The 14,989-nt window shown below is 44.4% G+C and overlaps 1 protein-coding gene across 1 annotated transcript in view; it reads right to left on the bottom strand.

Moving 5' to 3' along the window:
- Window positions 1-14,989, bottom strand: part of ltv1 (LTV1 ribosome biogenesis factor) — a 33,853-nt gene that overhangs the window by 11,365 nt on the left and 7,499 nt on the right. Inside the window, exons 7-10 of the mRNA XM_063198331.1 lie at window positions 12,589-12,716; window positions 11,889-12,031; window positions 9,724-9,776; window positions 5,380-5,589 (exon numbers count right to left, since the gene is read on the bottom strand). Coding sequence (XP_063054401.1) covers window positions 5,380-5,589; window positions 9,724-9,776; window positions 11,889-12,031; window positions 12,589-12,716 — 534 coding nt within the window. The remainder of the gene's footprint in view (window positions 1-5,379; window positions 5,590-9,723; window positions 9,777-11,888; window positions 12,032-12,588; window positions 12,717-14,989) is intronic.

Raw genomic sequence — 14,989 nt, forward strand, 5'->3', positions numbered from 1 at the left:
CTTTCACAGCATCTATTCACACCATTTGAGGTTTTTTGACCTATGTCTTGATGTTGTACTTGTTATAATATGGAGCCGTGGGATTTTTTTCTCCTCATCCTTACCTGATGTAAAGTGTACTAGTAATGTTGGGGCGCTTCCCTGGGAAGTTGCCGTTAACCTTAATTTCCCCCCGGGTTTAATTAAAGGGACACTGTGTGAGATTTTTTGTTGTTTATTTCCAGAATTCATGCTGCCCATTCACTAATGTTACATTTTTCATGAATACTTGCCACCAGCATCAAGTATTCAGCAAGTATTCATTATGACTGGAAAAATTGCACTTTTCATACATGAAAAGGGGGATCTTCTCCATGGTCCGCCATTTTAAATTTCCAAAAACAGCCATTTTTAGCTGCAAAAATGGCCGTACTTGGACCATACTAGAAAATATTTGTTTATTACTTAGTAAACGTTCATGTAAAGATCAAATTTGGCAATAGGCAGCCCAGTTTCAATAAGCAGCATAGTTGCAGTACCTTTTTTGACCACTTCCTGCACAGTGTCCCTTTAAGTTACTCATTTATCTACACTACACTCTCTACTCCTCTCCTCATCTTTTGTTTCAAGCAGACACATTTTACATCCCTCTCTTCATCCTTCACTTCTGATTTTGTCATCTTTCTCTACCTCTCTCACACTCTTCCTCTTTCTCTCTCTTGACAGCCCTCTGCCCCCCTCTTCGTCAGAAATGGTATGCCATGGTTTGAAATCCTGGAAATATCTAAGTTACACAACATTATGGAAGTCACACCAACTGTCAACTGTGTGTGTGGCAACAGGGGGAACCTTTCAAACCGAGGAACGATGACCATTACCAATGTAATGTACTCCCGCCACACACGCGCGCACATGCACGCGCACACACACACACACACACACACACACACACACACACACACACACACACACACACACACACACACACACACACACACACACACACACACACACACACACACAGACACACACACACACACACACACACACACACACACACACACACACACACACACACACTCCAATACGGCAGGGGAGGCACGGCCTCACCAGCTCCAGAGAGAATGATGAGATGCAGTTAATGTGAATAATAGTAACAATAACAGCTATTGTTTTCGAGCATCTGCACCATAACTACCATTTGAGCAGTATTTAAACAGTTTCACTCATTTTCAATCATTTCCGTGGCCAAAATCGTAATATTTGCCCATTTCATGTCAAATTGCTCCGAATACGCTGAATTTGGGGCAACTCTGAACTGGCCTCACCCCGGATTGCGCAATCCCTCGTTAACAAAGTTGCGCGCATGCGCCATGTTGCTCGTTCTGTGAACGCAACCTGGTAATATTGTATTAAACGTTTTTATACACTTAATAGAAGTATGTATGGTGTGCCCTCATTTCCTGATATTTTTTAAATATTTTCTACGTGTGATTATCATTTCTTTACTCTGGACGCTTTGGCATAACGCCCACTGAAATATACAATGGTGAGGCGAGCAGTAGCCTGGCCGCAGACTCCTTCTGGTGTTGAGTCTTGCTGGACAGTTACGTCATAGCGAATCTGAAGTTCACAGTACAGTCAGTCGGTGTTGTTGGCTAGCTTGTTCACGTTGACTGCTACAAGTGGATTTCATAACGAAACTAAGAGCATTGTCAAAGTTGGATTTCCAAGGGGAAAATATGTGATAAAGAATGGAGGACCGACAGAGCTGAAGGGTTTTCTACTCAGGTGACCGGTCAGAATAACTACCCGATCATTTCAAAGTGAGTGGTACAACACTGCAGAAAATATTGTTGTTTCCCCTGTGTCTTGTTTGCAACCGGCGAGAATGTGTGGAAGACCATTCGCATGGGATTTTACGACTTAACAATTTACTAAGGACTAAGGAGCCTCACGAAACACAAATCCTCGCGGCTACTCATATTCAATGCCAAATTGCTTTGGACGTTTGGGGCGACGTTTGGGGCTTTGGATGAACAGCACCAGCTAAAGTAACGTTAGCATGCACAACGCCAAAGTGAAGGAAAAGAGCGGCGCATGGACCTGATGCACGAGTTCAGGTAGGACCAATTTCCTATGTGTGTGAAGCCTGTGTTTGTGAGACCCGTGGGGAGGGAGAGAATCCGCCGTGATTCTTGTCCAGTGTGGTAGCTTTTGTTACGGGCACCGGATTCTCAGGTGCCGGTAACTGTTTGTAAAGTTGAGTACAGGGTACCGTTGAGGTAAATCAAATATACCCGTGTAACTACAAGACTCTGATTTAATTCCAAGGTGTAGGCATAACAGAAATGACAGTCCCAAAATATTTGGTGACCATATCGAAGCGTGTGTAATATCTGTTTACTTTGACATTCGCTTCCTGCCACACCTTTGTTCCACATCGCTTGCCGTAGCCTCGTACAAGTAGATGTAGGCCTACATTTGCACGAGAATCCAGTTCGTATCACGAAAGCTATCACACCGGTTTGTTCGCCGTGGTGCTCAGTGGTCTATATGACACCATGTTTTGAATCCTGTGTGTCTTGAGCATCCGCCGTGATGCTCAGTCTACATTGCTGCTGCTGTGTGGTTTATGTGAGATCACTGTTTGAATCCTGTGTGTGTGTGTGTGTGTGAGAGCAGTGGGCTGTGAAGGAGCTTACACTCTCCACTACTCTCCCCTCACCTACCCTCCTCTTCTCCCCTCCTTTTCTCCTCTCCTCTCCTCTCCTCTCCTCTCCTCTCCTTTCCTCTCCTCTCCTCTCCCCTCTTCTCTCCTTTCCTCTCCCCCTCTCCTCTCTTTTCCCATCTCCTCTCCTCTTCTCTCTTCTCCTCTCCCTCTCCTCTCCTCTCCTTGAGCTCCTCTCCTCCTCCTCTCCACTCCTCCTCCTTTCTCCTCTCATCTCTTCTCCTCTCTCTTCTCCTCCCCTCTCCTCCTCTCTCATCTCCTCTCTCCTCTTCTCTCCTCCTCTCCTCTCCCCCCCCTTCTCTCCTCTCCTCTTCTCTCCTCTCCTCTCCACTACTCTCCTCTCCTCTGCTCTGCTGTCCACATTGGTGCTGTGTGGTATATGTGAGACCACTGTTTGAATCCTGTGTGTGTGTGTGTGTGTGTGTGTGTGTGTGTGTGTGTGTGTGTGTGTGTGTGTGTGTGTGTGTGTGTGTGTGTGTGTGTGTGTGTGTGTGTGTGTGTGTGTGTGTGTGTGTGTGTGAGAGAGATCTAATAGCATTTTCTCTGCGGAAATGCAGTAAGCTTATGTCAAAATATGTAGGCCTACCTTATGTTAAGAAAGCTGCTATGACATATGGAACTTGTCGGTAGGCCTATTTGGCAATCATTTATTTGAAAATCTGATATTGAAAAAGTTGCCTCACCAGCCATAAATCCCAGCGCACGTTACTGACACACACACACACACACTTCTACTGACCAGACCATATGAAGGGTGTGAAGAGTTACCAGCTCGGAAGGAGAGAGAGAGAGAGAGAGAGAGAGAGAGAGCGAGAGAGAGCGAGAGAGAGAGAGACAGAGAGAGAAAGAGAGAGAGAGAGAGAGAGAGAGAGAGAGAGAGAGAGAGAGAGAGAGAGAGAGAGACACATAGAGAGAGAGAGAGAGAGAGAGAGAGAGAGAGAGAGAGAGAGAGAGAGAGAGAGAGAGAGAGAGCCCACTTCCTTCCTCTTGCAAAACTCTAACAGCTCTGAGCCAACTGCGTTATTTCCCCCCAATCATCCGCCAGATTTGACCTCTGGCCTGTAGGGATGCACCGACACCGATACTGGCACTTGCCGATACCAGGAACGATATTACACAAAACAATGCAAAATCTTGTCACGTTCTGTGGACTTGAAAGCAGCATGGAAAAAAGTGCCACCTCATACATTTACTAACTTTTAAATCTACATGGAAATGGACAATACAAATATCACAGGTGGAAAAAAACAAGGCCATGCATTTATTTTCATTGTATTTTGGTGGTAAAAGGTATCGGTATCGGTACTCGGTATCGGCAAGTACACACGTTAATGTACTCGTACTTGTATCGGTTTTCAAAAAAGTGGTATCGGTGCATCCCTACTGCCCTGAGATTACATGCTCTGACGTCTGGTCTCAGCCTCTGTCTCTCTCGCGCACAATTTGTATTTCATTCTCACCCTCTTTCACTCACACGTTCTCATCCATCCATCCATCCAAACACCTTCCTCTTCTCCTACTCCTTCCTCTACTCTTTCACACCATTCCTCTTTTCAGTTTCGTCTCGTGTCATTACATTACATCCATCCATCCATCCATCCATCCATCCATCCATCCATCCACCCAGTATGGAATAGCGGCCTACGAGGTGTCCCGATATCATGGGAAATAATGGACGAGGCGGAGCGTTCTAAACAGCCCGACGGCGCAGCTTCACCAAGTCCTTTTTCCCTTGATATCGGGACACCTCGAAGGCCGCTATTCCGCTTATCACCCGGTTACCAGCATTTAAGGATTAATTTATTAATATGTTGATCTAAGGCTTCGTGAGAAAGTAGATTCACCACTGTGCTTGGTACGTTGCTATGGGCACCACTTCCTAATCTAGTGAGACGCGCCTCTATCGGAGGCATGTAAGGACGCGCGCAGAATGTTACGGTGACTTGACAACCAAATACGATAGAATTGACGACTGGGTTTTTGACTTGACAACCAGATGCGATAGAATTAGTAACGGGGTCTTGACTAGACAACCAGATGCGATAGAACTAACGACGCAGTCTTGACTAGACAACCAGATGCGATAGAACTAGTAACGGCACTTCGCCAGAAAGTTAGAAAAGAAGCAACTTGGACGCCCGTACGCCCGCATGACATCATAGGTGTCCTGCTACCGGGGAATAAAGGACACCTGCCCAGCCAATCAGAAGACGTTCCGTCTGCTCACTGGGGTATTAATCTATATATCTCACCCTTGTTCTCATCCATCCACACCTCCATACATCCATCCATCCAAACCTCCATCCATCCCTTCTCTCCACCTCACCTTCCTCTCCTCCTTGATGGCCTGCTTGCGTGCCTTGCACTCCTCCTTGTCCTCCTGGCCCTATGTGTTCCCTCCAGTCTAGTTTATTCTCATCTATTCATTCATCCATCCATCCATCCATCCATCCCTCCATCCATCCACCCATCCCTCCATCCATCCATCCCTGCTCTCTACATCACCTTCCTCTCCTCCTTCATGGCCTGCTTGCCTGCTGTCTTTCACAGCATTTCTCTTTTCAATTTAATCTCATCCATCAGCCATCCCTCCATCCATCCATCCATCCATCCATGTATCCATCCATCCATCCCTCCCTCCCTCGCTCGCTCGCTGCTCTCCACCTCACCTTTCTCTCCTCTTTGATGGCCTGCTTGCGTGCCTTGCGCTCCTCCTTGTCCTCCTGGCGCACTCGCGGCTGAGTCGCGGCGCGGGGCAGGTCCGAGTCGTTGATGCGCTCCATGCGTTCCACCTGCTTGGCGGTGGGGCCCCGGCGAGGCAGCACATCCAGGGGGATCCCCGTCTTGCCGGACACGCGGACTGCCGCCCCCTTCGACTGCTGCAGACAGACACACAGACATAGAGGGAGGAATACACATCAACACAGGGACATGAACACATACAGTGCCCTCCATTATTATTGGCACCCCTGGTTGAGATGTGTTTTTTAGCTTCCAATTATTATTATTTTTCTCTAAATAATATGGGACCTTAATGGAAAAAAAGAGAAAAATCCAACCTTCAATACAAGTGCATTTATTCAGTGGGGAAAAAATCCCACATAAAGAAATAATTATTTGACATCAAATAATGTGTGTCACAATTATTAGCACCCCTGTTGTTAATATTTTGTACAACCCCCTTTTGCCAACAAAACAGCACCTAATCTTCTCCTATAATGTTTCACAAGATGGGAAAAGACAGAAAGAGGGATCTTCAGCCATTCCTCTTTGCAGAATCTCTCTAAATCATCCAGAGACCTGGGTCCTCTCCTCTGTACTCTCCTCTTCAGCTCACCCCACAGGTTCTCAATGGGGTTTAGGTCTGGGGACTGAGATGGCCATGGGAGGAGCTTGATTTTGTGTCTGGTTAACCATTTCTGTGTAGATTTGGCCATATGTTTAGGGTCATTGTCTTGCTGAAAGACCCAGTGACGACCCATCTTCAGCTTTTTGGCAGAGGGCAACAGATTTTGATTTAAAATGTCCTGGTATTTCAAAGCATTCATGATGCCATGCACCCTAACAAGCTTCCCAGGGCCTTTGGAAGCGAAACAGCCCCACAGCATCACTGACCCACCCCCATACTTCACAGTGGGTATGAGGTGCTTTTCAGCATGCGCATCTTTCGTTGCACGCCAGACCCACTTAGAGTGTTTGTTGCCAAAAAGCTCAATCTTGGTCTCATCTGACCAAAGCACACGGTCCCAGTTGAAGCCCCAATACCGCTGGGCGAACTCCAGACGTTTGCGTTTATGATTGTGGGTGAGGAAAGGTTTTCTCCGTGCATGCCTCCCAAACAGCTTGTTGGCGTGTAGACAGCGCCTGATGGTTGATTTGGAGACTTTGTGACCCCAGGATGCTACCATTTGTTGTAATTCTGTAACAGTGAGCTTTGGAGATATTTTGATTTCTCTTACCATCCTCCTCACTGTGCGTGGTGGCAAAATAAACTTGGGTCCTCGTCCAGGCTTGTTTACCACTGTTCCAGTTGTTTTGAACTTCTTAATTATTCCTCTCACAGTAGATATGGGCAGCTGCAGTTGAGTGGCAATCTTCTTGTAGCCTCTGCCTGACCTGTGAAGGTCGACGCACATCTGCCTCACTTGTATGCTGTGTTCCTTTGTCTTTCCCATGTTTAAGAGTGGATAAGAGAAATGGCCTCGGTGTCACGTCATATTTATACCCCAGGGAAACAGGAAGTGATGAATTACTAATTAAATGTTCCTACATACTCTGGTAAACTTTGTAAACTACTGTAGAAATGACAGAAATGCTTCAATTATATTTATTTCCTGGGAATTGTTAAGGGTGCCAATAATTGTGGAACAGGTGATTTAATGAAAAATAATTATTTTTTAGTCAGGGATTTTTTTTTATTTTCCTACAATTCATTTGAGTTGAAGGCTACATTTTCCTAAAATTTTCAGTGTGACAGTATTCTTCTGCAATAAACACTGAATTTATTTTAAGGCTTTTAACACATCTCAACCAGGGGTGCCAATAATTATGGAGGGCACTGTATATCCACGAGTCCAGGGGGATAATGGCCTTGCAGGACACATGGATGGACTTTCTCTGATGCAAGAAATACACAAAATAGATAGAAAGATGCACATATTATGGATCATTTTATATTATATTATCAATCATTTTTAAGAATTTGCATTCCTGTACAGTGACAAGCCGAAGGGGTGTCGCGTCGGTAACTCTGGTTCTAAGGGCTGCATAGGTTCCCAAACGATTAACCACATCAGCAAGGAGTGGAACTCGCACACCGATAGCCGATGCATTCCTTTCATTCACTTCTTTATTTCTTTAAATATATATTTTTAGGGCTTTTTATACCTCCATCCTTAACAGTGGAGGAGAGACAGGAAACGAGTGAGGGGAGAGAGAGATGGGGAAGGATCTGCAAATGACCCGGGCAAGAATCGAACCCAGGTCGCCGGCACAGCAACCCAGTGCCCCACCGCTAGGCCACGGCAGGGTCAATACTTTTTGTATCGCTTTACACATAAAGTACTAAAAGTGCTACCCAGAAGTGCAAAACGTTTTCGGTCACCAGACCTTCCTCATTCCTGTGCAGAGCAGGGCTCGAAATTAACGGTGTCCCGACGTCCCGGGGACCATAAAAAATGTTGTGGGGACACAAAGTTATCATTTCTGGGACAATGCCGGGACCGTCCAAAAATATAAATGAAAAGATTCAAAAAGTAGGCTATTATATTTGCAAAGCCATCACACTGGGACATTAGCCTAACTCAACACCAACCATCAGCGAAAATAGCAACAGAAAACTTTCCTATAAACGTCCGCATTGTGTTCTAGAATGTTGATTAAGATTTCGCAGCTGCGACTGCAAGCGCGTGTTTCTTCGGACTGCTGCTGAGAGGTTGTCCCGTTGGTTATGCCATTTCACCCTGAACTAGAAATGCTCTCAGAGAAAACGGGCTCTGGATTGTTGATTTTTCAAGCCAACAAGGATATAATGCAGTAGACATGGTTAAGCTGTGAGAGGAATGGAGTTCGGTTTTGCTAATATTTCAGGTAAGCAAAGCAACAGCCCCAAACAATGCGCAGTTGTCTGTGGCCACCTGTCGCGTGCTATCTGCCCAAAACACCAGAAACGCGAGCTGGCTCTAAAGTAGATTAACCCTCATTCATACATATCAGAAACTGCCTGTAAATTACTTTCCATTAACAAAGGGAAACGGCAAGCAAGCTAACAGAGGTAGTTGTTAGCCAAGAACGTCAAGTAGTTTCATTCAAATGTGGCTGGAAATGAAGGCGCTATATTCTGAACATTGTCATACAAACGCAGTTATTTAATTAATGTTGAAGTAGGCTATCCGTGTTATTGTTTCTGTGCTGGTAAAAGCAGAAATGCCTATTAGCCAAGGTCTAATTGAAAAGGGAAAAAGTCCACCTTGACTTCATTGATTACAAGCACGAAGAACGCGCTTCAATTTTACAGCATTGCCAGCGCATTTCTCTCCAATCCCTCTCTTTCTCCCCCTCCCCTCCCTCTCCATGCTAGCCTATCCCCCTCTCTTTCTCGAAAGTGAGGTAGGCCTAAGTGTGCGGTCGTAGTTTTTTCTCTTGTGCATTTATTTTTAGGTTAACTTATCAAATTGTCTTGATGTCAATGTCAAGTGAATTTAAAGCGGAAAGGAAACGTCTTGCAATGCGTTGTCATACTCCTAATGCGGCCCCAAAACCTACCGCTTCTTCCACCTAGCCTGATTATCATCGACTTTCACATCTCTTCGAGACTGGCTGAAGCTGTTGCATCACTAGGAGGGCACGGCCTGGCTATCTTCCACCGGCATGCCCATCACAACCAGTGGCCAAAGTCAGACTAGGTTAGACTAGGTTAACTAAAGCTAAACAGACACTGAATTGTTATTGATATGTAGTAGACTAAATGAAAGCTGTTTTTTTTCTGTAGGCTAAATAGGCTACAACAGAGTAACAGGCTGGCTGCAATAGAGTCTACAATAGCCTACATGATGGGTAGGCTATATTGGTGCATAAAGCAATCAGTTTGACAAATATAATGTCATTGAATGCAGATTTCCTCATATCACCATGCTCATATATTCTTGAAAAACGAAATGTGCACGGTTACTCAAGGCATTTTTCTATATAAGGCACAGATGTTCATGATTTAACACACCCTAATTTTTTCTTAAAGACCTGAATTCACAGTTGCACTGCAAAAAAAAAAAAAAAACATAATCACACATGAAATTGAACGTGGACATAATTTACCACTTATTTAGGCGCGAAAAAAATGGGGACACTTCTGGTTACATTCGGGACAATACAAAGTGGAATCCGGGACCATTGCGGGACACAAAGGAAAAAAGTTAATTTCGAGCCCTGGTGCAGAGGAATGTAGTGTGTATGTGGACTGGTTTACATTGGGAGGGTAATATGTTCAGTGTAAAGGACTGTGGCAACTGCTTTACCTTAGGCGGTTCCTCGATGATCTTGGGGCGGTTGTACAGGTTGGAGTACGTGCCTGGGAGAAGGAAACAGCACAACACAGCACAGGTGAGGCAAGAAGGGGAGAATCTCGCAGGTGACAAGACAACGCAGAGTGCGAACTTTGACTGGCAGCAAAATCTCTTTAGTATGCGGACATGTACTGTTTCACAACCATAAGGAAGCAAAAAAAAGTGACAGGTGACAACTGATGGAAATATTGTGTTTCTTGGGAGTTGAAAAAAGGAGTGCAACTCCAGATGAGCAAAAACAGTTGAGGAAATTTGATCTGAAAGCCACGCAGGCACACAAGCAGACCGGCACGCACACACGCACGCAGGTACACGCACGCACACACGCACACAGTAACAGACTCTTGAGAGTTGTATGTGGAACTGATTAAGGAAGGTAGAAAGCACACGATATAGCTATAGTGATACGGAATGATGATATGGCTATGCCTTTCACTTTTTAAATTACAACACCCTTAGCTGATGATTTTATCCAAAGCAGCTTATAGACCCCTTTAGAGTTTGTAAATGGGTATTTTCGCTGCCCACCTCTGACCACTCGGTGAGTTTCATGTCTCTGCAAACGAAAGTTTAATGCCATTTTATGATCGATTGCTTGAGTGCTCCTTGGAGTCAATGTAAAGGTGGGGGGGCTGCAATCTCTGATACCCAAATGCTCCGTTCAGTACCAAATGCCAAAATTGTGATGAGAACATCTCTACTTCACCCCAGAAGTCACACAAACAGGGATTAATGTCTAAAATAGCGAACCACCACTTTAAGTGTCTGCACTGTCACCCAGTATTACATACAGAATCACCACTTCCTATTTTACCCATGCCTGCAGTTCTCTTAAGGAGTATGCCACTATTTTGGGGCTTAATACAGTTAAAATCGTTAGTGGCCGCTGTCGAGATACGGCTCTGAGCACAGCAGACCTTTCTTTCTGAATGGAGTCTGCACTCCTCCTAGAGTGCAGTACCACCCAGAAAAGTGGAGTCTCTCGTACAATATCTTTAGTGTGCTTGAGTCAACGATGCGCATGCATTCATGAGGACGTCGACTCTGAACGGGTCTATAAGGTAATACAGTTTATTGCAGGGGTCAGGAACCTTTTTGGTGGAGAGAGCCATAAACGCCAATTTTTTAAAAATACATTTTCAGGAGAGCCATGCCATTTTAAAAACACTGAATACAATCAAAATCATGTATTTCAATTAAGTCCAACAATTTAAAGAGTAGGCCTACTGTTAACTTATTGCTTTTATTGATAACAGGTAAGTATAGGATTGCCAACTGTCAACTTCATTATGGCGAGGTCTGGAAAAAAATTGTATTTCTTAGATGTAATTTCCTGCATTTTAACACTTTTTAACCTCCCTTGTCCTGTTTCAACTCAATATGGAACCCGTAATTTTATTTAGAAATACGGGACGATTCTATATTTCAAGGCAACCCTAGATAAGTAAGAGCCACATACAGTTCCCAAAAGAGCCACATGTGGCTCTAGAGCCATAGGTTCCTGACCCCTGGTTTATTGGCTACAGTTCCTGGAGCAGTGTGGTGTTCGGTGCCTTGCTCAAGGGCATGTCAGCCATGGAGAAAGAGAGGAAGGGATTGGTAAGGGTGGGCATTGAACCTGCAACCCTGTGATCTACAGTCCAACTCCCTAACCATTACACCACAGCTCCCACTATGCCTCGATATTAATGAGATTACATTAAACTTAGCTGACACTTTCATCCAAAGCGACTTACAGAGGCATTACAGGGTATTGGTTACAGTCCCTGGAGCAGTGAGGGGATAGGTGGGGCACATCAGCCATGGAGGATGGGAGGAAGGGATTGGCAAGGGTGGGGGATTGAACCTGCAACCCGGTGATCTACACTTCCAACTCCCTAACCACAGTCTACAGGCCCTAACCATTATACCTCCAACTCCTCCCACAGACACTGGCAGCCAACCACATGAGCTAATTTTTTGACTGACAGCGGTTTCCAACAATCAGAGGTTGAGTTGCGCGTTGTGCGTTGTTTCTCGCAGTCAGGAAAAAACTAAAATTTAGAATCCATGTATAATAATTATAACCCCAACAGAAGGCCGAGACAAAAGCAATGTGGATGCCAGAGCAGACTCACTGATGATGGTTTCGCAGTCCCACTTCTCCTGCGGCGCCTCTACCACGATGGTCTCCATCTCCCCCTCTTCCTCCTCCTCGTCCTCGTCTTCCTCGTTCACCGCAGACAGCTCTTTAGGACCCAGGTTGTCCAGCTTCTGACAACTGGAGAACAAAAACATCACAGGGACAAACAAAAAGACCTTCATGTTACATTACATTACACTTTTTATCCAAAGTGACTTACGTTTAATATTTTTCAGGGCATTGGTTATAGTCCCTGGAGCAATGTGGGCTTCAGTGCCTTGCTCAACGGCACTACAGCCATGGATGGAGGTGTAGGGAGAGGTAAGGTGGGAATTGAACCTACAAACATCAGTTTGAAAGACCTTCCTAAGACCTCCCTAAACATTGGGCCACGGCTGCCCCAAATCTAATAGTACACTTATCCATTCGGATATTCGGAGTCTTTCACCATTTCAATACATTGTCTTCCATTTTTTTTGTTATAGTGCAGTTGGCCCATGTTGTCCAGTTTCTGACAACAGGAGCAAAAATAACAATGGGACCAACAACAGGTCCATGGAAACTTCATATTTCATAGGTCATCAACTTCATATTTTTTCGCCAAATCCTACACTACACCAATCCAAACAAACCCAACACACACACACCCAGACACAGTCTTTACTACACCCCATGTGACACACACACACACTTACTCCTGTTCCTTCTGCTTGAAGTAGTCCTTTAGCACCTCCTTCAGTCTCTCGCTGTCTGGGTTGATAAAGCCCTCCAGCTCAGCGTTGTCCAGAGCACCGATCTCGTCATCGTCAAACTGCTCGAAGAACTGAGAGGAAGAACGAGAAAGACACAAAGGAAGAAAAAAAAAAAAACGGTGGTTAGCTCTTTGGTTCTGTCCAAAAATTCATTCATTCAGCTTCTAACTGCTTGAACTGAGACAGAACGCACGCACGCACGCACGCACGCACGCACGCACACACTGTTTCTGTCCCATATATTTATTCATTCAACATCTAACTGCTTGAAGAACAGAGACACAAAACACAGAACCTAAACACGCATGCATGCACGCACACACACACAGACAACAGGATTGTTATTCTCGTTTCTTCTCAGAAATCAACTCAATTAGTTCAAAGTCTCTGTAGCCATTCAGTCTGCCTCTGTGCATCTCTTGCTTATCTCACAGCCCAACTCTGCTTCGGGCTTTAGCTTTTTTTTTTTTTTTTTTTTTTACAATTAAGACCTGGTGGATGAGGGTTTTCACATACAAGGCGCACCTTGTGGGAAACATGTCTTAATAAGCCCCTTAACCTTAGGGGCTATTTTTGAGTGTTTTTGAGGTTTTGCACAATGTCTACTTAAATGGTTCCTGTGCCTGCATACTTTGACCTATCATGAAGTGGCTGGTATCATTTGAAAGAAGAGGCTCTGTAGAATCCACAGGAAGTGACAGGAAGATGTTGTGATGTACTGCCAAGGACTTACAGGGGTTTGAACATCTTTTTTTCTGACAGGCGGTTTTAGAAACTCTTGGAAATTACTACATTTCAACAGTTTAGCTGATACATTTTGCCTTGGAAACAAATTTGATACTTACTCACAGGTCTACAGAAGCTGTTTGTCAAAGTTGATCTTTTTACATCTATATATGACCTTTCTCAAGACAATTATGTGTGGATATGCACATGCGTTTTGCCATATGTTTTATTGTAGACCTTTTGATTAGTCAAAATGCACCCCACAAATAAGGTCTCACTGTTCAAGAACAGTTTGAGCTAGAAGCCTCATGATGGTCTCAAATGAAAGCTTACCCCTTGAGGTGTTCTACAGTCATCCTTTTGGGTAGTATTACAGAGATGTTACTGTACAGTACTGTACGGTACTGTACACTATGTACAGTAAAAACATGGGAAGAAAGGGGCATTCTTGAGCAGATTTGAGATTCCTCTGTCTCTGGGTGTAACACAGAAGAGCTATATGACTCATTTGAAAACGTGGACTCTAGACTATCATTCAGTCTTTGAATGGAGTTTCTAGCTCTTGCTTTGAGGGAGCTGCAGTCATTCAAAGCAAATGAGCCAACACAAAGCTGCGTAAAACAGGACCTGCCTACTTCTCTTCTAAGGCTTGTCTTTCAGGGTAGGAATGTCACAGAGCCACTCCAGTGGTGCCCATGTAATCAGCAGGGTCTGGGGATCATGTGGAATACCATTGATCATATGAAATATATGGAAGTGTAGGCAAAAACAGCACAATTCTTGAGAAAAAAAAACGTGATTGTTTTTCCCACAATAAAGTGGTTTAGTTTGAGTGGAGTTGTACAACTTGTGGTTGAAGTAGAGTAAAAAAAGAATACACTTTCATAAACCTTGGATTGTAACAGACATTTTGAGACCATGATGATAAGGATATGTTCATGTTTGGATGTCCACTCATCCTAGGAAGGTAGGGAGACATCAGGCGGGGGGTGCTTGGGGGGGTCAAATTTGAAAGGTGACATTGTGTAATAAATTGATAATAATGCACATGAAATATGTTCATATCCCTGTATAGCAGTGATAGGTGTGTTCCTGAGATTCTAAGCTTTCCAATGATATATAATGTTCCTGGGTTTATTACACCACCTGGATTTTAAACAATTGCGGAATGAAGATCAAGTTCAAGTTCAAAGTCGTTCGGGTCGCCCCCGGGTCGCCTTACAGTCAAGGGGTTAATAAGTTGCAGATTACATTCTAGTTTAAGAATTTCTTGGAGAGGATGTGATCTGGCTGTTCCAGTCATTGGTAGATCATTGCCATTGTGAAAACAGACTCTGGTAAAATAAACAAAAAAACAGTACTTTTTGGGTCCAGTCCAAAATACTTTGAGGTCATGACGTATGTAATGTGACTCACTGGAGTCAAAACGAAACTTAAGATGGTGCTCAGCACTGCATGAGTGGCTGCCACTGGAGTTCTATGGAGCCAGCAGGCATTTTAACCTTTCACCCAATAATAAAAAGCCTTCTCCACTTACTACTGTTTACTTGGGGACACACTGACTGACTGACTCATTGGCCTAATACTGGAAACCAGCTGGCTGGACATTTCACAGCTT

Source organism: Engraulis encrasicolus, chromosome 1, assembly GCF_034702125.1.
Source record: "Engraulis encrasicolus isolate BLACKSEA-1 chromosome 1, IST_EnEncr_1.0, whole genome shotgun sequence".
Classification (NCBI taxonomy): Eukaryota; Metazoa; Chordata; class Actinopteri; order Clupeiformes; family Engraulidae; genus Engraulis; species Engraulis encrasicolus.